Source organism: Rhynchophorus ferrugineus, unplaced genomic scaffold (assembly GCF_030347505.1).
Source record: "Rhynchophorus ferrugineus isolate W39M unplaced genomic scaffold, kcgeb_rfMv2 rfM1, whole genome shotgun sequence".
In the NCBI taxonomy this organism is placed as follows: domain Eukaryota; kingdom Metazoa; phylum Arthropoda; class Insecta; order Coleoptera; family Curculionidae; genus Rhynchophorus; species Rhynchophorus ferrugineus.
In genome coordinates, this window is record NW_027472580.1 from 13,279,482 (window position 1) to 13,305,032 (window position 25,551).

Genomic DNA, 25,551 nt, shown 5'->3' on the forward strand with positions numbered 1-25,551 from the left:
TAGGGTAGTTAGGTGTTAATTTGGAGAAGCTATTATAGACTTCTGAAGTCAGAGGTTCCATGGTGTAATGGTTAGCACTCTGGACTTTGAATCCAGCGATCCGAGTTCAAATCTCGGTGGAACCTAATTTTTTATTTTTGTGTAGTCACCTAAAATTGTTTCGCTAAAAGCATTTCGGTAAAAATTGATAATTTGTGTGATTGAATATTTATAGTCATATATAATATATATTTATAACTATTATGTACATAAACAAGTATCTCTCGTTTGAAACAATTTGCCATCAAGTTGCAAGTTATGTTAAAAATTCCTCATATAATCTTTTACTAAGAATGGACATTTACGGCTGATTTACGTAGGACGGCTTAGTATCCTCATCATGTATTTGTTCTTTTCCTATTTCAATGTTGAGCCAAGAAATCTGTATGCGCGATACATTGGATGCTTTCAGAGGCATATAGCTGACTGAAGCGAATGTGAAACGTCAAATCAAACGAAATCATCATTGAGGAATAAAAAAAATGTCCTTCAAACAATAAAAAAAAACTGTGGCTGTATAAGTATTAAGTCATTGCATGTATTCTGATCATATTTTAACTTCAAGGGATTAATCTAGTCAAAAAATTTAAAAAACGAATAAATGACAAAACTTAGTTGTTTTTTTATATTTTCAAAGCTTAACCCCTTAAGATATAGCGATTTTTGTATAAAAATGTCAAAACATGTATGTTTTTTTCGAACATCCATAATTTAACAAACAAATTTTGCTGAATTATATTTTTGCTACTTTTTTTTACTGCCGTAGGTTCTTTGATATCAAATAACTAAAGTAATAATCGTCGGGAATTTTGGGCCCTATGTGAATGGTGCCTATATACACTGAATAATTCAATAATAGTAAATTGAAAACCCTATGAAGGATCATATCATCAAATTTAATAGATATATTCTATACGAAATAGCTTTGTACGTAGATCATCAAGATGTTTAATGTATTGCCCACAGCAAATTCTAAATTCGCTTTGGAATCAGACAATATATTCCTTGTGATTTTAGTCTGTTTAAAAAGGGACACAATAATAAGTTCGCACATTTAACCACCATATTAGCTGCCATTTAGCCTGTGAAAGTCGTTCGGTTGATAAAAGTATGCAACATTTTTCAAAACAACAGAGATAAGGGGTTATAAACCCGCGATGTTGAAAATGTTGTGACATTGAAAACTCCGAAACCAGAGATAATAGATTTGGTCTCTAATCAGTTACTTTGAACATTTTTTTATTATTATTTCCGTCTAACCTACAATTTGTCTTTATGCTAACTTAAATCTAGGTATATAACTAGGAGGACCCATCGGCCCTGACTCAGTCTCTGGTGAAATAATGTTTATACATGTCACTGCTGAAATTTTTAAAATATACGGCTCACTACACAACACTACATAAGATCAGATTAGATCAATATTTCAATATTTGTATGAGAATGGAATCCTTCCTCATTCCCCCTTGCAATTCTCTTAATTTCTGGACTAACTGTGGGTATCTGAAGGTCTCGATGTAGGTAATCAGTCCTGTAGTATTTGGGTGCACCCACAATACCTCTCAGGACTTAAATTTGTATTTTATTTATGTTATTCTTTGCAGAACGTCCCCATAATTGAACTCCGTATGTCCATTTAGGTTTCAATATTTGCTTATATAATAGCAATTTATTATGTACTGATAATTGTGATTTCCTTCCAATTAGCCAGTACATTTTCCTATATTTCAATTCCAGTTCTTTTCGTCTTTATATGATCCTTCCAGCGAAGTTTTGCATCGAGATTCATTCCGAGATATTTAGTTCTTGTTATATGGAATGATAGTGTTATTTATTGTTATTGGTGGTGGTACGGTCTGTTTATAGGTGAACTGCACATGTACAGATTTACTTTCATTAATTCTTATTTTCCTAGCTTGTTTCAAATTATTTATATTGTCACTTGCCTGTTGTAATTTTCGTGAGGCTTCTTCACTATTGTCTCCGACAGCTACAATCGCAGTATCATCAAAAAATGAGAAATATAATCTTCAATTTACCGAAAAAAACAGGTTCTCATACAAATCAAGATAAGCTTGATATTAACTCTATCAAAGATTAAATATTTGAAATGTATAAAAACAATTAGTAGTTTTTCAATACAAACATAATTTAGTACAATTATTTTAAAGGAAACTGTTAGTCTGAAAATTATCGAGGAGGTCTAATGACACTTCCAGATATTGCTTTTAAAAAAATATAATTTTTAAAAGCATATAATAATATGAAGGAAGAACTTATTATTTCTATTTATGTATTCAGATGAGACATGGATATTTCAGAATGGGACCAATATATCCAATGGCCACCCATTGGCAAGATGATAATAAAAATGTGGTTATGGCAACAAAAGGTGACGGAAAAAGGTCAACGTTGGAATAACAATTGATTAGGTTTTATTAGTCATAACATTTATGAACAATTCATTGCAGATATATTTCGCTTCATGCTAGAAACAGGAATATTTTATAACTCCTTCAGTTTGGATGAACTTGATAAGGCACATTGAAGAAGAAATTGACTTATTATGGAATTGTGATCAAATGTTAGATATATTGGAAATTAACAGTTTAGTTGTTCACTTGAATGAAATTTTTGAATATGATATGATGCAATGCTACCAATTTCTAAGACAGGTAAACTCATCACAGTTTAAATATATAATAACTTGTGAATAATCACAATGAATTGATACAATTAATTATTATGTTACCCTTTTCTATAGCCTTTAACAGACTCTAAGATTTCTGTCAAAAAAACTTATAATAAAACGATTATAATCAAGAAATCACTAAACAAATTTAAAAGTTATTTAAAATGATACTAACAGCATACCGAAGTTAAAATAATATTTAACTTATGACATGAAAAGATTAACGGTTCCTTCATTCTAATATTCGGTGGTAAGCATTGAGTAATTTGACCAATATTTACTTAATATTTCTACGAGGAAAGATTACCAAGATTTGTGTAAATATCGTCATAAAATGATTTAGTTATAAAAACTAACGGTTCTTTAAACAGTTTCATATTTAGCATTGGTGAAATGCGGTCTGTCGACTTTCACCCCCCATAAACATCACAATGAAAAAAGTCGGTTTTTACTGTGATCAGGTAACGGTTGGAGGCCACAAATTAGAACCAACATCGTCGTGATTTGGTTGTTATAAAAGGTGAAAAGGGAAATAGTTTTCTGTATATGGCCGTCAATAAAACGAGTCTAACTTTGGGCCTTCTTTGGTTAAAGGCCCATGAAACTGCTATTTTTCTGTTGCTACTGTTTAGTGACAAAAAACAACTCGTTTTTATTTTTTTTTACTATGCCGGTGACGAGATTAAACGGGGATACAGGCAGCGATCAGTAATAAACCTTCTGAATGAACTTTAAAGTATTAAAACCACATAATTAACTGAACATTCACTGTTACAGTTAATATCTATTAAAAAATGAATTAATATTTAGAAAAATAATTTAATGCGGACTAAAACAAATAAAAGTGGATGATTGAGGAAATTATTATGAACCACATAGGGAAATGTTGTTCAGGTTTATTACTAGACGTGGTCAAGCCTTTGATAAAGTATGGCATGAGGACATCGAGCAGAAGTTGGCAAACAAACTCAAGTTCTTTCAAGCCAAATGAGCCAAATCTCACATTATTTTCTAATCATCGGTTCTGAATAAGATATGGCTAGGAATATTACAATTATACAACAGGATAGCAAGCACTATACCAAATTTGCAAGGAATCTTTGTGAACGTAAATCAATCATTTACTGATGATACTACCTTAATCGCACAAAATTCAAACAAGCGCAGAGAATATACTTGCCAAAGATAATTCTTTTTATTTCGAAGTAGTTAGTATTTCGGTATACGAACACGGCAAAATACTTCAGCATAACAGTGGATGTCAAGCCCAAGTGAAAAGATTGTGTTGAAAAGAGAAGAGCATAAGTTTGTATAAGGCTCAAAACCGAAAATCTGAATTTAATCGCTCTACAAAGAATTGTTATTACATAAAAATATTTTGCAGGCAGCATAGACACACGGTGCGCAAGTACAGGATTGATGAAAATGAATTTTTTGTATCAGTTATTCCGCACGAGACAAGCAAGAGCGTATACCGGCGGTATTTTTTAATAAACCAATATATGCGTTGATGGTATATGTTTAGCAGGTCCTTCAAATACCATTAAATGTTTATTGGTCTTATTGAAAATAAATGTAATGATGCTGAGGTGAACCCAAATTAATATTTTCCGTATCGTATAAACAGTCAACTATATAGAAATAATTGAAGACTCTATTATAGTGAAAACAACATGTCTCAACGATATAACTCACACGCTTTTCTACTTATCAGAAAATAATTAAAAATAATAAGGTCCCACAGAAACTTGAACCTGGATCGTTGGATTCACCGCAACAAATTAGATTTATTTTGTTCGTAATATAATTTTGTGTATATGTAATAAAATAATATTATTATTTTTCTATTATTTAGGCTCGGCACCTGCTTCAAACTGATCTGTTCGTAGTAGTTAAAATAATATTGTAAATAGATAAATATATTTAGGTAGGTATTATAGTAGAATATAAAATACGTGAAGTGAATAGGTTAAATACGTTTTTTGTTTATTTTTATTTAGTTATTACAACGACTAGTATGCACAAATTTTATTTTAAAACCTTTTATTTTTTTAAACATTTGAGTTTGATTATTGTTTACTTTTTAGTGAGTTTTCGAATAAAAAAAGACTTCTAAAAAGATCTATTCTCTGTCTATTAATCAAGTCGAATGGTAGTAAATATTTTAGCCTACGCACTTCACACACATAGGATGCACTGATACAAACAAATACTTTTAAAATAATTACTACTACACTACTACTTTGGAGTACACTCGTTATGGGTTTGAGGATATAACGCAGATACTTAGGGATGTAATACATAATGGACATCGACTATGGCACGCGCGTTATAATATACGAATCGAGCTTTTTTTAAATCCAAGAAAATATATACATAGAAAAGTTCCACTGGAAAATTATATGGCCTCCGCCATAAATTGGTGCTTATGATTATTCTATATTTTGGTCGATGGCCCATGGCGTGTTTAAGCAATATTTCACACCATATAATTATACCAAAAATTATCTATGTTCCTACATAGCCTGTTAACAAAAAGATGGAAAGAATGACTAGCGATAAAGAATATATTGGAAGTGAAGACCAATTTTTCTTCTTCAAAGCAGGACAAGAAAAAGCTGCTTCCAGAGGCAATTTACTTAGAAATCTGCATATGCATTTGATGATATACGTCTAGAATGGGTTTCGAACAGAGTGATATGTGTATTGATCTTTATGAAAAATAATTATAATGATGCGGGGATGAAATCCAAATTAATATATTGGATATTATAATGTTAATACTAGAGCGTAAAATAAACTTACTAACATGTTTAACGATGTAACTCACATGTTTTCCTAATAATCAAGAAATAATGTTAAGGTCCCACCGAGATTTGAACTCGGATCGCTGGATTCAAAGTCCAGAGTGCTAACCATTACACCATGGAACCTGTAATTCTGGTGAAAAGCAGTTAAATCTTAATGCCAGTCGACTGTAGGAGTAGTAGAAAATGTGATAATATTTATAACTAATAATTACATATCTTGGTAATTATCAATGATTACTAACAAAGTATTAGCTTTTTATCGAGTGTAGGTGTTGAATCTTTTTTTAGATATATAAATGAATAATTAAACTGTATAATGATGCTTTAAAAACGTTAATATAAAGATAATAAAATGGTAACAAATTATGAAGTTGAATGTTCTTTCAAATACAATTTGTTTTAGTATTTAGTTTTATATTTAAACCATTAAGAATAATTTCGTCATCAAAAGAAAATCATATTAAAAGTTGCACCGAGATTTGAACTCGGGTCGTTGGATTTGGAGTCCAGAGTGGTGACCAATACACTATGGAACCTAGAATTTAGCATAAAAGTATTAGATTACGTGTCTATAGTCAAAAAAATGAGACTTTGAGATAAATTAACTTCGGGCGTTTTTTCGTTAATGGTCCAAGAAATTGCTATTTGTCTATTACTACTGTGGCAAATTAATATTACTATTAGTGGCAAAAAACAACTCACTTTCAGTCTTTTTTCTTTACCATGATGGTGATAATGTTAATATTGATGCAGACAGGTATATTTTAGTTCCATCACCAATAAACTTGAATGAATTTTAGTTTATTAAAACCGCCTAATTAACAGTCTTAGTTAATTTATGTAAAAAATAAATCGAAAAATAAATATTTATAATTTTAAATAAATATTCAATGGATGATTGAGGAAATTACTATGATTAATAACCATGTAAATCACCCAACGATAAAATATTATATCGACAACTACTAACACTTGTGCAACTACTACAACAGACTTGCTGGAAGATTGAAGGAACAAAAATCCCTTAAATTAGTAAGCGCTATGTAAAAAGTACGCCATATTTTAGACGCATGTAGAACGCACCATCAAACATTGATTAAGTTTGGATTTGAAATCTTAGATATACAATTTAAGAACTATATTAAGATCGTCTCAGTAAGTAATCTCCTGTACAAACGTACAAACCAGAACTTAATTTAATTATTATTCTATGTTTTTCTAAAAACAATTCTAGGTGTTTTTTAATTAGGTCGGATGACAGTAGACGTTTTAGCCTACTCACTTCATTGCCCTAGGATAAACTGATATTCTTTCAGAATGTTTACTGCTAGACTTTGAAGCACATTCATTATGGGTTTGAAGATATAGCGCAGTTAGTTAGATACGTAATACTGGATGTCAAATATAGCACACATAATGTAATATGAGAATCGAGATGTTATAAAATCCAAGAAAATATATTTGCAAAAGTTTCATTGGAAAATGATATGGCGCCCGTCATAAATTAATGCCGGTGGTTATTACTTATTTTGATCGATGACCCATGATCTGCCTGAGCAGTATTTCACATTATAAGAATATACAAAAAATTATCTGTAATCGTACATAGCTTTTAAATACGAAATATTTTTCCTATGGAATCAAAAAGATGAGAAAAAATAACTAACGATGAGTAATATAATGGAAATGAAGATTATTTGTTCTTGCGCACAATAAGCAGAAGAAAGAATGTCTAACAACGGTTTTGTCTAAATTTTTTGAGAAATCAACATATTCATTTGATGGTGTATGTTTAGAAGGTACTTCAAATAATTAAATGGTTATTAATCTTCTTGGACCACAATTGTAACGATGCTGGGACGAAAAATAAATTAATATCATCCGTATCATATAAACAGTCAATTATATGAATATAATATATAATAAATAATCTTACTAACAGGGTATTAACGAGATAACTCACATGCTTTTTGAATTATTAAAAAATAGTTTTAAGGTCCCACCGAGATTTGAACTCAGATCGCTGGATTCAAAGTCCACAGTGCTAACCATTACACTATGGAACCAGTGGTACCTGTAATGAAATAAAATAACAGACAAAACAGGCTAATCTAAATTACTAGCAGTAATTAGAGCTATATTAAATATTACTATATTTTTTATTATTTCTACAGTCCAGCGGCACTACCCTGATTTAATTGCTTTTCACTAGAATGACTGGTTCCATGGTGTAATGGTTAGCACTCTGGACTTTGAATCCAGCGATCCGAGTTCAAATCTCGGTGGAACCTATAATTATTTTTTTGTAATCATATTCTTTATTAAACATAATTGGATTTGAAACGTTTTGTACATATCATAAGACAATTTTTCTTTTATTTATATATTCGTAGTCTACCCGAACGTAAGTTAAAAAGTAACTAGATAATTAATCATTTGTTTATTTTTTATCAAAGCTTTTAAACAATCAGTAATTACTATAAAATTGATAAAATATATGAATATAATAACTATATAATACAAAAAATTCAATACTTAAATAAAATGCTCATGAATTTGTCGGTAAACAATCAAAATTATCTAGATATGAAATTATTAGTTATAAATATTACTGTATTTTCTATTATTTCTAGAGTCCACCGGCACTACCCTGATTTAATTGCTTTTCACACAAATGACTGGTTCCATGGTGTAATGGTTAGCACTCTGGACTTTGAATCCAGCGATCCGAGTTCAAATCTCGGTGGAACCTATGATTATTTTTTTGTAATCATATTCTTTATTAAACATAATTGGATTTGAAACGTTTTGTACATATCATAAGACAATTTTTCTTTTATTTATATATTCGTAGTCTATCCGAACGTCAGTTAAAAAGTAACTAGATAATTAATCATTTGTTTATTTTTTTATCAAAGCTTTTAAACAATCAGTAATTACTATAAAATTGATAAAATATATGAATATAATAACTATATAATACAAAAAATTCAATACTTAAATAAAATGCTCATGAATTTGTCGGTAAACAATCAAAATTATCTTGATATGAAATTATTAGTTATAAATATTACTATATTTTCTATTATTTCTAGAGTCCACCGGCACTACCCTGATTTAATTGCTTTTCACACAAATGACTGGTTCCATGGTGTAATGGTTAGCACTCTGGACTTTGAATCCAGCGATCCGAGTTCAAATCTCGGTGGAACCTATGATTATTTTTTTGTAATCATATTCTTTATTAAACATAATTGGATTTGAAACGTTTTGTACATATCATAAGACAATTTTTCTTTTATTTATATATTCGTAGTCTATCCGAACGTCAGTTAAAAAGTAACTAGATAATTAATCATTTGTTTATTTTTTTATCAAACCTTTTAAACAATCAGTAATTACTATAAAATTGATAAAATATATGAATATAATAACTATATAATACAAAAAATTCAATACTTAAATAAAATGCTCATGAATTTGTCGGTAAACAATCAAAATTATCTAGATATGAAATTATTAGTTATAAATATTACTATATTTTCTATTATTTCTAGAGTCCACCGGCACTACCCTGATTTAATTGCTTTTCACACAAATGACTGGTTCCATGGTGTAATGGTTAGCACTCTGGACTTTGAATCCAGCGATCCGAGTTCAAATCTCGGTGGAACCTATGATTATTTTTTTGTAATCATATTCTTTATTAAACATAATTGGATTTGAAACGTTTTGTACATATCATAAGACAATTTTTCTTTTATTTATATATTCGTAGTCTACCCGAACGTCAGTTAAAAAGTAACTAGATAATTAATCATTTGTTTATTTTTTTATCAAAGCTTTTAAACAATCAGTAATTACTATAAAATTGATAAAATATATGAATATAATAACTATATAATACAAAAAATTCAATACTTAAATAAAATGCTCATGAATTTGTCGGTAAACATTCAAAATTATCTAGATATGAAATTATTAGTTATAAATATTACTATATTTTCTATTATTTCTAGAGTCCACCGGCACTACCCTGATTTAATTGCTTTTCACACAAATGACCGGTTCCATGGTGTAATGGTTAGCACTCTGGACTTTGAATCCAGCGATCCGAGTTCAAATCTCGGTGGAACCTATAATTTTTTTTAATCATATTCTTTATTAATCATAATTGGATTTGAAACGTTTTTTGCATATTGTAAGACAATTTTTCTTTTATTTATATATTCGTAGTCTAACTGAACGTCAGTTATAAAGTAATTTGATAATTAATCATTTGTGTATTATTATATCAAAGCTTTTAAACAATCAGTAATTACTATAAAATGTATAAAATATATGAATATAATAACTATATAACAAAAAAAGTTCAATACTCAAATGAAATGCCAATGAATTTGTCGGTAAACATTCAAAATTATCTAGATATGAAATTATTAGTTATAAATATTACTATATTTTCTATTATTTCTATAGTCCACCAGCACTACCCTGACCTAATTGCTTTTCACGAGAATGACTGGTTCCATGGTGTAATGGTTAGCACTCTGGACTTTGAATCCAGCGACCCGAGTTCAAATCTCGGTGGAACCTATGATTATTTTTAATCATATTCTTTATTAATCATAATTGGATTTGAAACGTTTTGTACATATCGTAAGACAATTTTTCTTTTATTTATATATTCGCAGTCTACCCGAACGCCAGTTATAAAGTAATTTGATAATTAATCATTTGTTTATTTTTTATCAAAGCTTTTAAACAATCAGTAATTACTATAAAATTGATAAAATATATGAATATAATAACTATATAATACAAAAAATTCAATACTTAAATAAAAAGCTCATGAATTTGTCGGTAAACATTCAAAATTATCTAGATATGAAATTATTAGTTATAAATATTACTATATTTTCTATTATTTCTAGAGTCCACCGGCACTACCCTGATTTAATTGCTTTTCACTCAAATGACTGGTTCCATGGTGTAATGGTTAGCACTCTGGACTTTGAATCCAGCGATCCGAGTTCAAATCTCGGTGGAACCTATGATTATTTTTTTTGTAATCATATTCTTTATTAATCATAATTGGATTTAAAACGTTTTGTACATATCGTAAGACAATTTTTCTTTTATTTATATATTCGCACTCTACCCGAACGCCAGTTATAAAGTAATTTGATAATTAATCATTTGTTTATTTTTTTATCAAAGCTTTTAAACAATCAGTAATTACTATAAAATTGATAAAATATATGAATATAATAACTATATTATACAAAAAATTAAATACTTAAATAAAAAGCTCATGAATTTGTCGGTAAACATTCAAAATTATCTAGATATGAAATTATTAGTTATAAATATTACTATATTTTCTATTATTTCTATAGTCCACCAGCACTACCCTGATTTAATTGCTTTTCACTAGAATGACTGGTTCCATGGTGTAATGGTTAGCACTCTGGACTTTGAATCCAGCGATCCGAGTTCAAATCTCGGTGGAACCTATAATTATTTTTAATCATAGTCTTTATTAATCATAATTGGATTTGAAACGTTTTGTACATGTCGTAAGACAATTTTTCTTTTATTTATACATTCGTAGTCTACGCGAACGCTAGCTAAATAAAAAGCTAATGAATTTGTTGGTAATCATTAAAAATTATCTAGATATGAAATTATTAATTAAAAATATTACTATATTTTTATTATTTCTACAGGCCACCGGCACTACCCTGATTTAGTTAAAACTTTTAGTTTTGGACTTTGAATCCAGCGTTCCGAGTTCAAATCTTGGTGGGACATTAAAATTATTTTTCGACAATTCGAAAAGCATATGAGTTATCTTTGTAATACCTTGTTATTGAGATTATCTTATACTTTGGTGTTAACGTTATAGTGCTCATTTATTTCACATGATTAAGTCTTTAAATGATACGGGTAATACTAATTTGTATTTGGTCTCTTTGGTTTGCATTGTGTTTGAAGCACCTCTTAAACATATATAATACAGTTCATATTTTGATTTATCAAAAAACTATTTTTTGTTCGCCTTGTGTATGAGAACTCATCTTCACATCTACTATATTGTTTATCGCTGGTCTACATCTGTTTTCTAGAATCTGCTGTTATATAACAGCAGTTAAAGGGCCATTTCTCCAGTTTGACTATTTCTCTAACCACTGCTAGTGGATTAGTTCAATCTATTTTGTTGTATACTATTGTATTTCATTACAAGTACCATGGTGTAATGGTTAGCACTCTGGACTTTGAATCAAGCGATCCGGTGGCACCTTCAACTATTTTAAGATGAGCTTTCTATTAACATAATGAATTTTTATATCGGGAGATAAACAATGTGATACATAGTTGATAAATAGTTGTAATCCTAAGAAATTAAATATTTAAAAACCAATTAATAGGGATTGAGGTACGAGTATTTTGATATTTGCCTTCATCAATAGTTTATTTTCATAGTATTTTTTATTTTAAATTTATTTAAATTTCGATACTGTTTATTTCTCTTTCTTTTTTTTGTTGCTTATTTGATATAGCAAACAACACAACAAATTACTACAGCCCTTCCTTAGTTTTTGTGTATATAGATTTTTACTATTATTTACATCAATAACTATTTATTATACATTATATTAATTAAATGTTAGAGAATCGAATGAGCTATAACAGCCGTAAGTAAGGCAGTATATAGGTTCCATGGTGTAATGGTTAGCACTCTGGACTTTGAATCAAGCGATCCGGTGGAACCTTCAACTATTTTAAGAGGAGCTTTCTATTAACATAATGAATTTTTATATCGGGAGATAAACAATGTGATACATAGTTGATAAATAGTTGTAATCCTAAGAAATTAAATATTTAAAAACCAATTAATAGGGATTGAGGTACGAGTATTGCGATATTTGCCTTCATCAATAGTTTATTTTCATAGTATTTTTTATTTTAAATTTATTTAAATTTCGATACTGTTTATTTCTCTTTCTTTTTTTTGTTGCTTATTTGATATAGCAAACAACACAACAAATTACTACAGCCTTTCCTTAGTTCTTGTGTATATAGATTTTTACTATTATTTACATCAAGAACTATTTATTATACATTATATTAATTACATGTTAGAGAATCGAAAGAGCTATAACAGCGGTAAGTAAGGCAGTATATAGGTTCCATGGTGTAATGGTTAACACTCTGGACCTTGAATCAAGAGATCCGGCGGAACCTTCAACTATTTTAAGAGGAGCTTTCTATTAACATAATGAATTTTTATATCGGGAGATAAACAATGTGATACATAGTTGATAAATAGTTGTAATCCTAAGAAATTAAATATTTGAAAACCAATTAATAGGGATTGAGGTACGAGTATTGTGATATTTGCCTCCATCAATAGTTTATTTTCATAGTATTTTTTATTTTAAATTTGTTTAAATTTCGATACTGTTTATTTGCCTTTTTTTTTGTTGTTGCTTATTTGATATAGCAAATAACACAACAAATTACTACAGCCTTTCCTTAGTTTTTGTGTATATAGATTTTTACTATTATTTACATCAAGAACTATTTATTATACATTATATTAATTAAATGTTAGAGAATCGAAAGAGCTATAACAGCCGTAAGTAAGGCAGTATATAGGTTCCATGGTGTAATGGTTAACACTCTGGACCTTGAATCAAGCGATCCGGCGGAACCTTCAACTATTTTAAGAGGAGCTTTCTTTTAACATAATGAATTTTTATATCGGGAGATAAACGTTGTGATACATAGTTGATAAATAGTTGTAATCCTAAGAAATTAATTATTTAAAAACCAATTAATGGGGATTGAGGTACGAGTATTGTGATATTTGCCTTCATCAATAGTTTATTTTCATAGTATTTTTTATTTTAAATTTGTTTAAATTTCGATACTGTTTATTTCCCTTTCTTTTTTTTGTTGCTTATTTGATATAGCAAACAACACAACAAATTACTACAGCCCTTCCTTAGTTTTTGTGTATATAGATTTTTACTATTATTTACATCAATAACTATTTATTATACATTATATTAATTAAATGTTAGAGAATCGAATGAGCTATAACAGCCGTAAGTAAGGCAGTATATAGGTTCCATGGTGTAATGGTTAGCACTCTGGACTTTGAATCAAGCGATCCGGTGGAACCTTCAACTATTTTAAGAGGAGCTTTCTATTAACATAATGAATTTTTATATCGGGAGATAAACAATGTGATACATAGTTGATAAATAGTTGTAATCCTAAGAAATTAAATATTTAAAAACCAATTAATAGGGATTGAGGTACGAGTATTGCGATATTTGCCTTCATCAATAGTTTATTTTCATAGTATTTTTTATTTTAAATTTATTTAAATTTCGATACTGTTTATTTCTCTTTCTTTTTTTTGTTGCTTATTTGATATAGCAAACAACACAACAAATGACTACAGCCTTTCCTTAGTTTTTGTGTATCTACATTTTTACTATTATTTACATCAAGAACTATTTATTATACATTATATTAATTAAATGTTAGAGAATCGAAAGAGCTATAACAGCCGTAAGGAAGGCGGTATATAGGTTCCATGGTGTAATGGTTAGCACTCTGGACTCTGAATCCAGCGATCCGAGTTCAAATCTCGGTGGAACCTAAAGACTATTTTTAATCCAAATTGTAGCGAGTTTTAACTTATATATAAATTCAATTGTCATTATTAGATCTAAGTGTTTAATGAGCTATATTTAATGTTAATTAAACACTTTAACAATTTCATCTTTACGTTTATAATTACATTTTTATCTCAAAAAGTATAGCGAAAGAATAGAAAAATCCTTATTAAATTTTATTATAATTTCTAGTTACCTGAAATACCTGTTTCATTGTACAATCTAAAACTGAAGGTTGTATACAAATATATATAACTATATATAACTTTTGTGATTTTCATTAATTTGCGTTTATTTAAAGAAAATGATAGCAAACAACTATAAAATAGCAAAAACTCACAAATGTTGATGGCCTTTTGGTAAAAGGTCATGTTTTAGGTAAAGCAAAAAAAAATTAAAAATTTTCAATACACTTGTAAATAAAATTACAAAGTGGCAAATTGAGTTTTAAAAATCAACTTTCTATAATAGTATAAGTCGGAATATTGCAAGGTGACCCGTCGGTTCCATGGTGTAATGGTTAGCACTCTGGACTTTGAATCCAGCGATCCGAGTTCAAATCTCGGTGGAACCTTGATATTATATTTTTAAATGGTCTTTATTTTGAAATAGTTGATATTTGCATCTGGTTGATACAAATTAGGTACATGACTTATGGTAGATAGTTGTATTTATAAACTAAATATGTATAAACGTATCAACAGTGTTTGAAGGTATTTGTTTCATCAAAAGTTTATTTACATGGATTCGATTCATTATTTTCGAAGCATATTAAGTTGAGTTAAGAATGCAGTCCATTCATGTTTATGCTTTATTATATTTGTGACTATATTTTTGCTATAATAAATTACATCAACATCTTAATAACTGTAATATAGATTCATATTATTCAGTATTACCCAATAGCGAATGTCATAACAGCTATTGGTGGCATAAATATAATGCAGAGGTTCCATGGTGTAATGGTTAGCACTCTGGACTCTGAATCCAGCGATCCGAGTTCAAATCTCGGTGGAACCTTAACCTTTTTTAATCAGTTTATATACCTTTAAATTTTAATATTAAATAGCTTTTTATTTCTATAAAATAATAGTATAATCATATATATCATAATATATATTATAATAATTGATTATTATATTTATTATAATATTTTTCTTGGCCTTATGTGGAAAGATAAGACTTCTAGTAATGGATTATTTTTTCTAACCGAAAAATTTTTGATTTTTATAATTTTTGGTTTTATTCATGTCATTTAGACATTTCTTGTAGTATAGAAAGTTATGACTTTATTGAGTGATGATTCGGAATGGTTTCAACAGGTTCATCAGATACGAATATAGATTAGTAGCTGTTAGGAGATAAATAACAATTATCATTACAGAATAAATTGTTATTATACAAGAAACTATTGAAATCTATAAGTTTTTCAGGACAAAGTTCTGAGAAATATTGTAGGTGCACTTAGATACTACAGGATTATGTACTTACACTGAGACCTTCTGATACCTACTGTCACTCAAATCAATTGAACGAGAATTGCGAGGAGACATGGGGACAGATAACTTCAGAATATGACACAGATTTAAAAGAATCAAACCATTTGATCTTGTGTAGTGTAATATAATAAATAAATAACTAGATATTTAAGTTATTGTAAAGAGAAATTGTAGGTTAGTCGATAATGAATATGGAATATAGAATCTTAATTTTATCAACTAGAGGACTGTGACTACTGTTTAACTTGGGTTAAGAACTGTGAACTTCAGTGTTAACCTTACCTATTGGAAGACTATTCCAGGAGATATTCAACTTGGGTTTCGAGCTGGTTGGATTCTACACTCTTTATTATTACTTCGTATTATAGTGAACGTCTCAAAAGAGTTGATTTATCAGCGATAAGTATGTCTCAAAACTGATTGATTGTTGAGTTTACCTTTCACCCAATAAACTTTACAATTTATTGTTTTGTTTGATTCGTTCTCCACAACGTTCTTTTTCATTGACATCAGAATCACCTTCTATAAATTGACAAAACTGATAATTGGAATATGATGGATTAGCATTACAATAAGTTTATAAAAGTGTTTGGCGGTCTTCGAAGAAGATAGATTTAACAGAAGTAATTAAGGTTCTATGATCAATGCGGGTATATAGTGAATAACCCAATAATATGAAAAGAATACTGTAATTTTTGCATTTAATAAGAGCAATTTACTGTTAAGGAAAAAAAGCAAATAATAGTTCGAGCGAATAGTTAAGAAATCAATGAGAAAAAATTAGAAGAGCGTCCTTTTATCGTCCTATAAGCTTCTTACCTGTGATCTCTATAATATTTTAAAAACTATACATTAAGAGACTCAAAATAATCATAGAAGAACGAAATGTTATTCCAGGCCATCATTTGGTTTCCGTAATAAACAAGGATCAAATACATAGATTAGTCTACAAAATTAATAAAAACCTAAATGATAGAAAATATTGCTCCGCTGCATTTCTCGATATATCTCAAGCCTTCAACAAGATGTGACACACAGGACTGTATGTTAAATTGAAAAAGCTTGTGTCCCTTAGGCACTTCCAACTGCTCAAATCATTCCTCACAGATAGACATTTTATTGTGAAACAGGGTGACCAATATACTGGCTTCCATCTAATATATTCAAGTCTTCCGCAGGGCAGTGTTTTTGGTTCACTATCATATCTATTGTATACAGCTGACCTACTGACCTAAAAACATCTACTGTTTTGTTCTGTTGCTACATATGCTGACGATACAGCGGTGTTATCATCACACAAGGATCCAATATCAGCAAAAAGAAACATCCAATTTCATCTTAACAAAGTAAAATTGTAGTTGCAAACATGGCGTATCAGAGCAAAAGAGACAAAATCTTCCCATGTCATATTCACCCTTTGTAGAAGAACTTGTCCCTTAGTAAAAATAAATAATTATAAACTCCCGCAAGCAGGCAACGTTAAATATATGGAAAGGTATTTTTATCGTCGTGTAACATGGAAAAACCCATAGTAACAAAATGCAAGTAGCTTGGGCTTAAAATGAATCAAATGTATTGGCTGATAATTTGGACCTATGGTATTGAACTGTGGGGTACTGATTGATGACAGTGAAGTGCGTAGGCTCAAACGTAAACTATCATACCAACTGATTAACATACACATATAGTGAGATATAATAATCTTTAGAATAAATTAGGATATTCCTTAGAATAAGTTAGTATAAGTTTAAAATAAGATCTAGAATAAGATTTAGTTTATAAGTTTGTACAGCAGATGCGATCTTCTACATGTCAGTAGAGTTATTTTGTATAACGGAAATTCTAAGAAGTTCTAAGAGATTAATTTAGAAAATGTACATGGATATTAAAACTATTAAATTTAAGAGTTGAGTTGGATTGTTTTTAATGAGACTCTACATTTTCACTAATAGATAATTTTTTTATAACATCTTTATTAGATACGCTTAGTGCAATCTTAATTTACACTTAATTTATTACTACTTTTCCTATGTACTTGGATTAATTAACAAGCAAGACGAGTGCGAGAAAATACATCAGTATGTATTCCTCAATTATAAAATTATAATTATTTATTTATTACTAACTTATAGCTATAGTTTACACTAAATGTATACAATTTATATAAGTTCGTATGGTTTTGTTCGTTTCAATCCCCTGACATCCTGCGCGTTGTCCGGCAGTTGTATTGCTTCCACGTTAGTATGATTTAGTAATCTTCTTTCGTGTTTCAAGGCGAAATCTTGGATAACTTCGCAAATCCATTTGATTGCCAGGTTATCGTGCAGTTCTTCATTAGTTACATAGCGATAGGCATTGGTAATCAATCGAAGAACCTTGTTTTGACAGCGTTGTATGACTAGTTGATTTGAATTTTTAGTGCAACCCCATATTTGCACCCTATAGGTCCAAATTGGCCTTATAATTGTATTATAGATCAACCTCTTTGATTTTAGATCAAATTGAGAGTATTTTCCAACTAACCAGTATAGTTGTTTTATTTTGGTTATAATGTGTTTGTTTAATGTGATGCTACCAACAGATAATGCGGATCAAAACACGCATAAGCATGTTTTACAAATTTCATGAAGGTAATCTTAAGTTTATTCAATAGGTTTACAGAAAATTGGGACTGTTTTTTTTGTCAGACATAACACAAGATGAACAAAAAATCCTTGTATAACATCATAGAAGTTTTTTAAGGCGGAAGTAGCAGTCCTAAATAGTGTAGGACAAACTCTACTCGATCATTATCCTTTTAAAATAACTTGGCGCATTATTACGGTACTGTACACTTCCATCAAGGGGAAGATTCTCGACATAATACCGTGAAGATAAAATCTAATTATCTCCCACTTGGGGCTATTTTTCCCGTCTTTTTAACCAGTGCTAAGCCGCACAGACACCTTTTATCGTGATCTTTGGGAGACAGTCGCTGTGAATTCGCACCATTACGCTTTAAGATTCAAGCCATCTCGGTAGATTCTTCTCGCAATTCCGACCATATACCGACACTTTCTCAAACGCGATGGTTTCTATTGAAGTAACTGATAACACGAGATGACGTCGGGGATATCAGTAGAATTTTAATTTATCGCCAAAGAAACAGAAAATCAAAGGACATTTTAACGAAATGCCGAAAGAGAATAATTATTTGACTATTTTGAATATATTTGTGTCATAATATACGGTTCTCTTTAGCAATATGCATAAAATGGACGTTGTCAAACACATTTTGATTTTTTTTTAAATAAAACTAACTTAAATTTAACTAATTTTTGATTCTTTTATATTTTTTTATTATTATATTTGGGGGAATACTAGTTCTTTTTATTGATATAACAAGAGTAGTAAGAGACGAAAAATGGAAATATAATAAATTTTTTCCAATTCCTTTCAGACTTTTAAATTGTTCTTTTATTTTCCATTTATTTATAGATGATTTTTTTACTATGAAATTAAAAATTTAAAATAGGTGCTGAACTGAAGGATCAAGAATAAACTATAACTTTTATTTCTTAACAAAATACATTTATTTCTCTAATATATCACTACATAGTATAAAACAAAGTCGCCTTTTCTGTCCCTATATCCCTATGTGCGCTTAAATCTTTAAAACTACGCAACGGATTTTGATGCGGTTTTTTTTCAATAGATAGAGTGATTCAAGAGGAAGGTTTATATGTATAATACATGCATAATATACTAAGGCAACATTGCTAATTTTAGAGGTTTCTAACGTGATGTCGTAAATTAACCTATTTTTTTAGGCTTATTTAGCAATTAGCAAAAACGCTGCCTAACCCTACGAGTTAGATCAAATTAATGTACTACAGTACTGTACACCATAAAAAGGTCTACAAAAAAGTCAGCGATGGTATATGTTTATCTTTTAGGGATAACCCACATTAACCATTTTTATTGTTTACTTTTTACGTGAGAAAATGGCTTATTTACGAAGCTATTTTAAGCAATACGGCATTAATCCTTATCGAATTAATACAGTGTGCAATTAATATAGATCAATATGGTTCCTTACAGCATGTAAATTAAACAAATATTTTCGGAGATATTACAAATTTAAAATTTGCGTTTAAAAATGTGTAATGTAATAAAAATTGTATGAATTTAGATATTCCAAAGATAGCAGGAAATCTTCATAGTAAGTATAGGGGAAGAGGAATTGTTTTACTCCAAATTTAATGCGTGCAGGCCAAGGGCAGTAATGAATGAACCAAAAATACTGGATCGATTTTAATCATGTTTTCATTGAGTGACATAGGCATATATATTTTATGCCCGTGCAAAGTCGGAGCGGGCCGCTATGTTTATATACAACCTTCATATTTTTTCTGTAGTGTATTTAATTTAGTATCAGCATTGCACCCGTGCGAAGCCGGGGCGGGTCGCTAGTTAATAATAATCACTGACCTGTATCTTGGATTATTACGACAAAAGTTCCAATGATAAAATTAATTAAAAATAATCCATTAGTTAAAATTATAACTAACTATTTCGTTAATTTACCAACATCTAGAAATATTTCTACTGTATGAAATTCTGGAAGACTCTTAGGTTTATATTTATTAATTCAAATTCTTATTGGGATTTTTTTAGTAATACATTATTGCCCTAATACAGAAATAGTTTTTAATAGTATAGCCCATATATGCCGAGATGTACATTATGGATGATTAAATCGCACTCTACACGCAAATAGAGTTTCCTATTTCTTTATTTGTCTTTATACTCATGTTGGACGATTAATTTTTTATTCAAGATTTACTTTAAAAGAAACTTGATTAACTGTTGTAGCTATTTTTTTCCTAGTTATTGGAACTGCCTTTTTAGGTTATGTCCTCTCATGAGGACTAATATCATTTTGAGGGGTTATGGTAATTACTAATTTTGTATCCGCAATTCCATATGTAGGAAATCTTGTGGTTCGATGAATTTGAGAAGGCATTGCAATTGATAATGCTACCTTAACTCGATTTTTTACATTTAATTTCTTATTTCCTTCTATTATTGCAGCTTTAGATGTGGAGTTTTAGCTCTTGTTATATCTATTAATATTTTATATGCTCTTCCAATAGCAAAAACTAATAAATTTCGTAGATGCCAATTTTACCCTATTAATAAGCTTTTATTTTGTTCTTTTTTCTCCATTATTATTTAATTTATTATTTATTTATTTTATTTATTTTCTTACTCTACCATTAAAAATTCTTAATAAAAATTTCAGAATTTTTACATATTCTATATAAAGTTATTTGATGTTATTACATTTTATACATTTTCTTATTTGCAATTGAATCTAGTTATATTTACAAAAAATTATAAAATATTAACCGTTTGTATTTTTAGTGGTATATTGAGAAAAACATAAGAAAGTATAAGCTAATGTATAATAAAATTAATTTAAAATTTAATTATTTTGTGTACTCTATACTACACTATCTTGTCTACTACTAATAATATACATTTGTATTGTCAGTTATACCTAAATAATTTTTTAGAATACTGTAACTTGGTAGAGTTATTAGTGTTAACATTAATCTCTAATATTATATTTAATATTGAAGAAAATGTAATTTCAGTTTTACGTAATATATGACTTTACAGTTACATATTTCTGATAAAGAATTAATATATAATAATGAAGCTTACTACACAACGTTTGAATGATTATAGTTTATAGAATATTCTAGATATAAATGTAGCATCATTAGTTAACTTAACCAAACATTGTTGCTCTTTAATGTTTTCGTAATATATTGTAATTACCAGGGTTTTCTGATATATTTCTTCTAAAGATATGTTCACAAAATAAAACATAGATCATAAAATAGTTTTGATCATTTTATTAAGAGTGAATAGAGTAAGAGGCTCTCCACTTGGGTTCTACATAAATTAACAATGTACATTTGAAAAGACTCAATTTCTTCATCTGAATAGTTGCTAGATTAAAACGAAATCGAACAATTTTTGAAACAAATGAAGTGAAAATTGAGTGAGTTTAAACATGATTAAACGAGGAGACGATTTCTTTTAAGCACTGTTATTTTTGACTATTATTAGAAACTTTAAAGAGTTATAAGTTAAATTAAATTACAAATTAAATTATCCACTTTATCGGAAGACATAGAGCTGTAAAGGAAAATCCCTTCCGTCTTCTTTGTTTAAAGGTTATTTAGATTTTCCAAATCAACTTTGGATTTGATATCTGGTGAATAGATAACAGCTAAGAAAAACTGTTCTTTTTAAGAACTGTAACTGTAAGAGTAATTGATATTGTTCTGGGGACATAGTATATCATTGTACTAGAGGTAATTCTAAAAAAAAGTAAAGTAAATGCAAAGGTAAGGTAAAGGTTATTAGGATTTTTCTGTAAATTTTAGTTATATTAAATTCTGAGTCATTTCAGGATTCATTAGCAAATTCATTTCGTAACAAGGCACTCACCGAATATTGTAGGTAAAAAATACTTTAACTTGTGCATCAAAAATTAAATTGCATATTACAGAGAATATTACCAATTATAAAATAGTGTCATAAAATTTTAATTCCTCAATTGTTAGTGAGTTGTTAGTTTATGTGGAATATAAGACAGAGTAGAAAACAGTACATAAGCGAAAGCTATAGAAATCAAAATAAAAATGGGCTCTCTACAAGGGTGAGATCGAAGAGTGGAATTAATAAGAAAATAACGATGCAATTTTATTTTAAAATTTAGAAATTAAGAAATTAATTTAATCAGCCTAGTAGATTTATGTTTTTTTGCAATATACATTTTACGTGAGAAATTTGGATATAAGATAAAGACTATATGAATATATAAATGAAATAATGAATATAGGCAGCATTTAAAATGAAATTAACCACATAATTTACGTAAATGGAACACATGGGATAAATAGAAGAAATTACGAATTATTAACAGTAAATTTGTAAATAAGTTAAAGCATTGATATATATATATATATATATATATATATATATATATATATATATATATATATATATATATATATATATATATATATATATCAATATTGTTGCTGAGGGACAAGTTCTTCTACAAAGGTTGAATATCATATTGGTAGATTTTGTATCATTTGTTCTGATACGCCATGTTTTCAAACACAATTGGATTTTGTTAAGATGAAGCTAGAGGTGTCTTGTGGCAAATATTTCATCCTTGTGTGATGATAAAACTACTGTGTCCGTCAGCATATTTTACAACAGTAGTATTTTTTGAGGTCCGTAGGTCAGCTATATACAATAGATATAACAGTGGGCGTGAGTCTGTGAGGTATAATTTGAGTAGTTTTAATGTATTGTTTTCAAAAATGTTAGAGATCACGTGTAAGAGGCTTATAAGACGATAAGAGGAGAAGTTATTAATTTCATGCACTTTTCTGAGAGCTCTTTTAGGATTCTTGCAGTAATTATATCCAGGGACTTTTTGCATTGATTTCTTTAAATATTGTTTGTTTTGTTTTCCTTAGCATTAAATTTGTCATGTGCAAAGTCATTTAAAACGGGGTGTTAAGAAAATTAAATATGTTTTTTTTTCTGTTGCGGATATTTCAGATGGGTACGGATTAAATACTTTTGTTTAACTGTTTAGAGAAAACTTCCGCTTTATATTTATCATTCCCAGCCCAGATATTATTATTAATTTTAATGGGTGGATTATGTTGCTGATGTTTTTAATTTTTTTGTTTCTTTCCAAAGAGAATATTCCGTTGCATCAGTTGGCGTGAAGTTTGCTAAATATTTTTGAATTCTATTATTTTGTTCTTCATCTATTAGCTTTTTCAGCTCTTTTGTTGTCTTGTTGAATTTTCTATTGATTCATTGTGCTCTTATTTGTTGCTATGTCTTTTGCAATTTTCTCTTTACTGCAATTTTTTGTTCAATTGTAGATGATATATAATTAAACTTTTGATATGTCGCAGTATTAGAAGTTGCCTACCATGCTGTCTTGAATATTTTTTGTTATATTTATTGCTGCTATTTCTGTAGCTCTTTTAGTTTTGAGAGGTAAATTTAGGAATATTAGGCTGTTTAGTTTCTAGTGTTAGTTCTTGAGATAGTTATTTTAATATGTTGTAATATACATTCATCATTTTAATTAATTTTATACATCAAATACATTCCTGATATTGAAATTACTGTAAATGCAATTTTTATTAACATATACTTTTTTAATTATTCCTTTTACTGTGTTACGAGAGAAACGTAAATAGCTTAATAAGCTGTAGTCGAATTTTGACCGATTATCTATTTTCGGCGATTACGAGTATGAGTAAATTATCTTTGAATAACTTGAATAATATATCACCTACAACGATGTTATTCTATAAAATTTTAGTGCTATTTAACAGTAGCAAGATCATAAAACAATTTCGTAAACATAGATAGATAGAGATAGATACTGTTGGACTAATAATACAAAAGTTTTATTATTTCATCGAATTTAAAATAGCGTATTCTTGCACAAATCAAGAACTTTTTGGGTTGTGCATTTTGGCCAATCCATTGTTGCTTTCATGTTGTGAATTATCATCAGAAACTAATGGTTTGCACCTCCCAATAAATTAAGACGTTTTACGACTTCCCGGCCTACCCGCACAAATCCGGACAATCGCTTGCGAATTGTAAAATTGCGATTTTGTACGGACCCAAAGGCTAACCAGAAAAGAGTACAATAACGTCGGGTCGGCCTCCCAAATCAGGCGATGTATTATTGAAAGGGGTCAGTAAATTGTGCCATGCAAATTACGGCTGAAGGGTTGAGTGACAAACGATTGCACTGGCAACGGGCGTTGGCCACGGGTAGGTTAATTGTGTCTTGCGAAACGATTATTTCGCTACAGATATTCGGTCGCCTTTTGGAAGGCTTCCACGACCTGTCACGAAACATGACAAATTACTTAAGGATGGTCAGTTTATGAATACAGTTTTGAGTAATATGCAAATTGATCGGTTATAAAAATATACGAGGGTACATGCAAAAATAAATTTTATTTTTTTAATTATTTTATAATATCGATCACAGAGAGAAAAAAAAACCTAATACCAACACGCCAGTTTGGGTTTATTAACAAGCATTCAACAATTGACCAGGTCCACAGAATAACAGATGTTGTTAAAAAAGCCTACGAAAGTAAAAAGTATGCTCAGCTATATTCTTAGATGTAGCACAAGCCTTTGATAAGGTTTAGCATGAAGGCCTTGTTCACAAACTACAGAAAATGTTACCAAAATAACACACCGAACTATTAAAGTCGTACATTACAACCAGAATGTTTGGAGTTAAACAAGAAGAACCTTACTCTACAATAAAAGAAGCTAAAGCAGGTGTACCACAAGGAAGTGTACTGGAACCAATGCTTTATCTAATACTCTACACTTGTGATATGCCACAAATGGGGAATATTAAGATGGTTACATTTGTTGATGATACTGCGATTAAAGCTGTCGGAGACAATAATGAAGAAGCCTCACGAAAATTATAACAGGCAAGTGACAATGTAAATAATTGAACACAAGCTTGGAAAATAAGAATGCGCAGTTCACTTATAAACACATCGTACAACCACCAATAATATTAAATAATACTATCATTCCATATAGCATCAGAAAATCACAGTTATCAGTTCATAATAAATTGCTATTATATAAGCAAATACTGAAACCTATATGGACATAAAGAGTTCAATTATGGGGATGTTCTGCAAAGAGTAACATAAATAAAATACAAATTTTTG

General features: G+C 29.2%; 1 protein-coding gene and 14 non-coding genes across 15 annotated transcripts; 13 read left to right on the plus strand and 2 right to left on the minus strand.

The window, feature by feature from the left end:
- Positions 1-53: 53 nt before the first annotated feature.
- On the plus strand, positions 54-125 carry TRNAQ-UUG (transfer RNA glutamine (anticodon UUG)). Its single transcript has one exon. It is a non-coding gene; the product is annotated as a tRNA-Gln (tRNA).
- A 5,467-nt stretch (positions 126-5,592) lies between these two features.
- TRNAQ-UUG (transfer RNA glutamine (anticodon UUG)) lies at positions 5,593-5,664 on the minus strand. Its single transcript has one exon. It is a non-coding gene; the product is annotated as a tRNA-Gln (tRNA).
- Positions 5,665-7,535: 1,871 nt separating this feature from the next.
- TRNAQ-UUG (transfer RNA glutamine (anticodon UUG)) lies at positions 7,536-7,607 on the minus strand. Its single transcript has one exon. It is a non-coding gene; the product is annotated as a tRNA-Gln (tRNA).
- Positions 7,608-7,760: 153 nt separating this feature from the next.
- On the plus strand, positions 7,761-7,832 carry TRNAQ-UUG (transfer RNA glutamine (anticodon UUG)). Its single transcript has one exon. It is a non-coding gene; the product is annotated as a tRNA-Gln (tRNA).
- A 389-nt stretch (positions 7,833-8,221) lies between these two features.
- On the plus strand, positions 8,222-8,293 carry TRNAQ-UUG (transfer RNA glutamine (anticodon UUG)). Its single transcript has one exon. It is a non-coding gene; the product is annotated as a tRNA-Gln (tRNA).
- A 390-nt stretch (positions 8,294-8,683) lies between these two features.
- TRNAQ-UUG (transfer RNA glutamine (anticodon UUG)) lies at positions 8,684-8,755 on the plus strand. The gene has a single exon. It is a non-coding gene; the product is annotated as a tRNA-Gln (tRNA).
- A 390-nt stretch (positions 8,756-9,145) lies between these two features.
- Positions 9,146-9,217, plus strand: TRNAQ-UUG (transfer RNA glutamine (anticodon UUG)). Its single transcript has one exon. It is a non-coding gene; the product is annotated as a tRNA-Gln (tRNA).
- Positions 9,218-9,607: 390 nt separating this feature from the next.
- TRNAQ-UUG (transfer RNA glutamine (anticodon UUG)) lies at positions 9,608-9,679 on the plus strand. The gene has a single exon. It is a non-coding gene; the product is annotated as a tRNA-Gln (tRNA).
- A 386-nt stretch (positions 9,680-10,065) lies between these two features.
- Positions 10,066-10,137, plus strand: TRNAQ-UUG (transfer RNA glutamine (anticodon UUG)). The gene has a single exon. It is a non-coding gene; the product is annotated as a tRNA-Gln (tRNA).
- A 385-nt stretch (positions 10,138-10,522) lies between these two features.
- On the plus strand, positions 10,523-10,594 carry TRNAQ-UUG (transfer RNA glutamine (anticodon UUG)). The gene has a single exon. It is a non-coding gene; the product is annotated as a tRNA-Gln (tRNA).
- A 391-nt stretch (positions 10,595-10,985) lies between these two features.
- TRNAQ-UUG (transfer RNA glutamine (anticodon UUG)) lies at positions 10,986-11,057 on the plus strand. Its single transcript has one exon. It is a non-coding gene; the product is annotated as a tRNA-Gln (tRNA).
- Positions 11,058-14,146: 3,089 nt separating this feature from the next.
- On the plus strand, positions 14,147-14,218 carry TRNAQ-CUG (transfer RNA glutamine (anticodon CUG)). Its single transcript has one exon. It is a non-coding gene; the product is annotated as a tRNA-Gln (tRNA).
- A 518-nt stretch (positions 14,219-14,736) lies between these two features.
- On the plus strand, positions 14,737-14,808 carry TRNAQ-UUG (transfer RNA glutamine (anticodon UUG)). The gene has a single exon. It is a non-coding gene; the product is annotated as a tRNA-Gln (tRNA).
- Positions 14,809-15,182: 374 nt separating this feature from the next.
- Positions 15,183-15,254, plus strand: TRNAQ-CUG (transfer RNA glutamine (anticodon CUG)). Its single transcript has one exon. It is a non-coding gene; the product is annotated as a tRNA-Gln (tRNA).
- Positions 15,255-20,235: 4,981 nt separating this feature from the next.
- LOC143202053 (cytochrome b) lies at positions 20,236-23,541 on the plus strand. The gene is given in 2 exon segments (XM_083059048.1): positions 20,236-20,812; positions 23,477-23,541. Coding segments are annotated over 2 exon segments (642 nt in total).
- Positions 23,542-25,551: the final 2,010 nt, after the last annotated feature.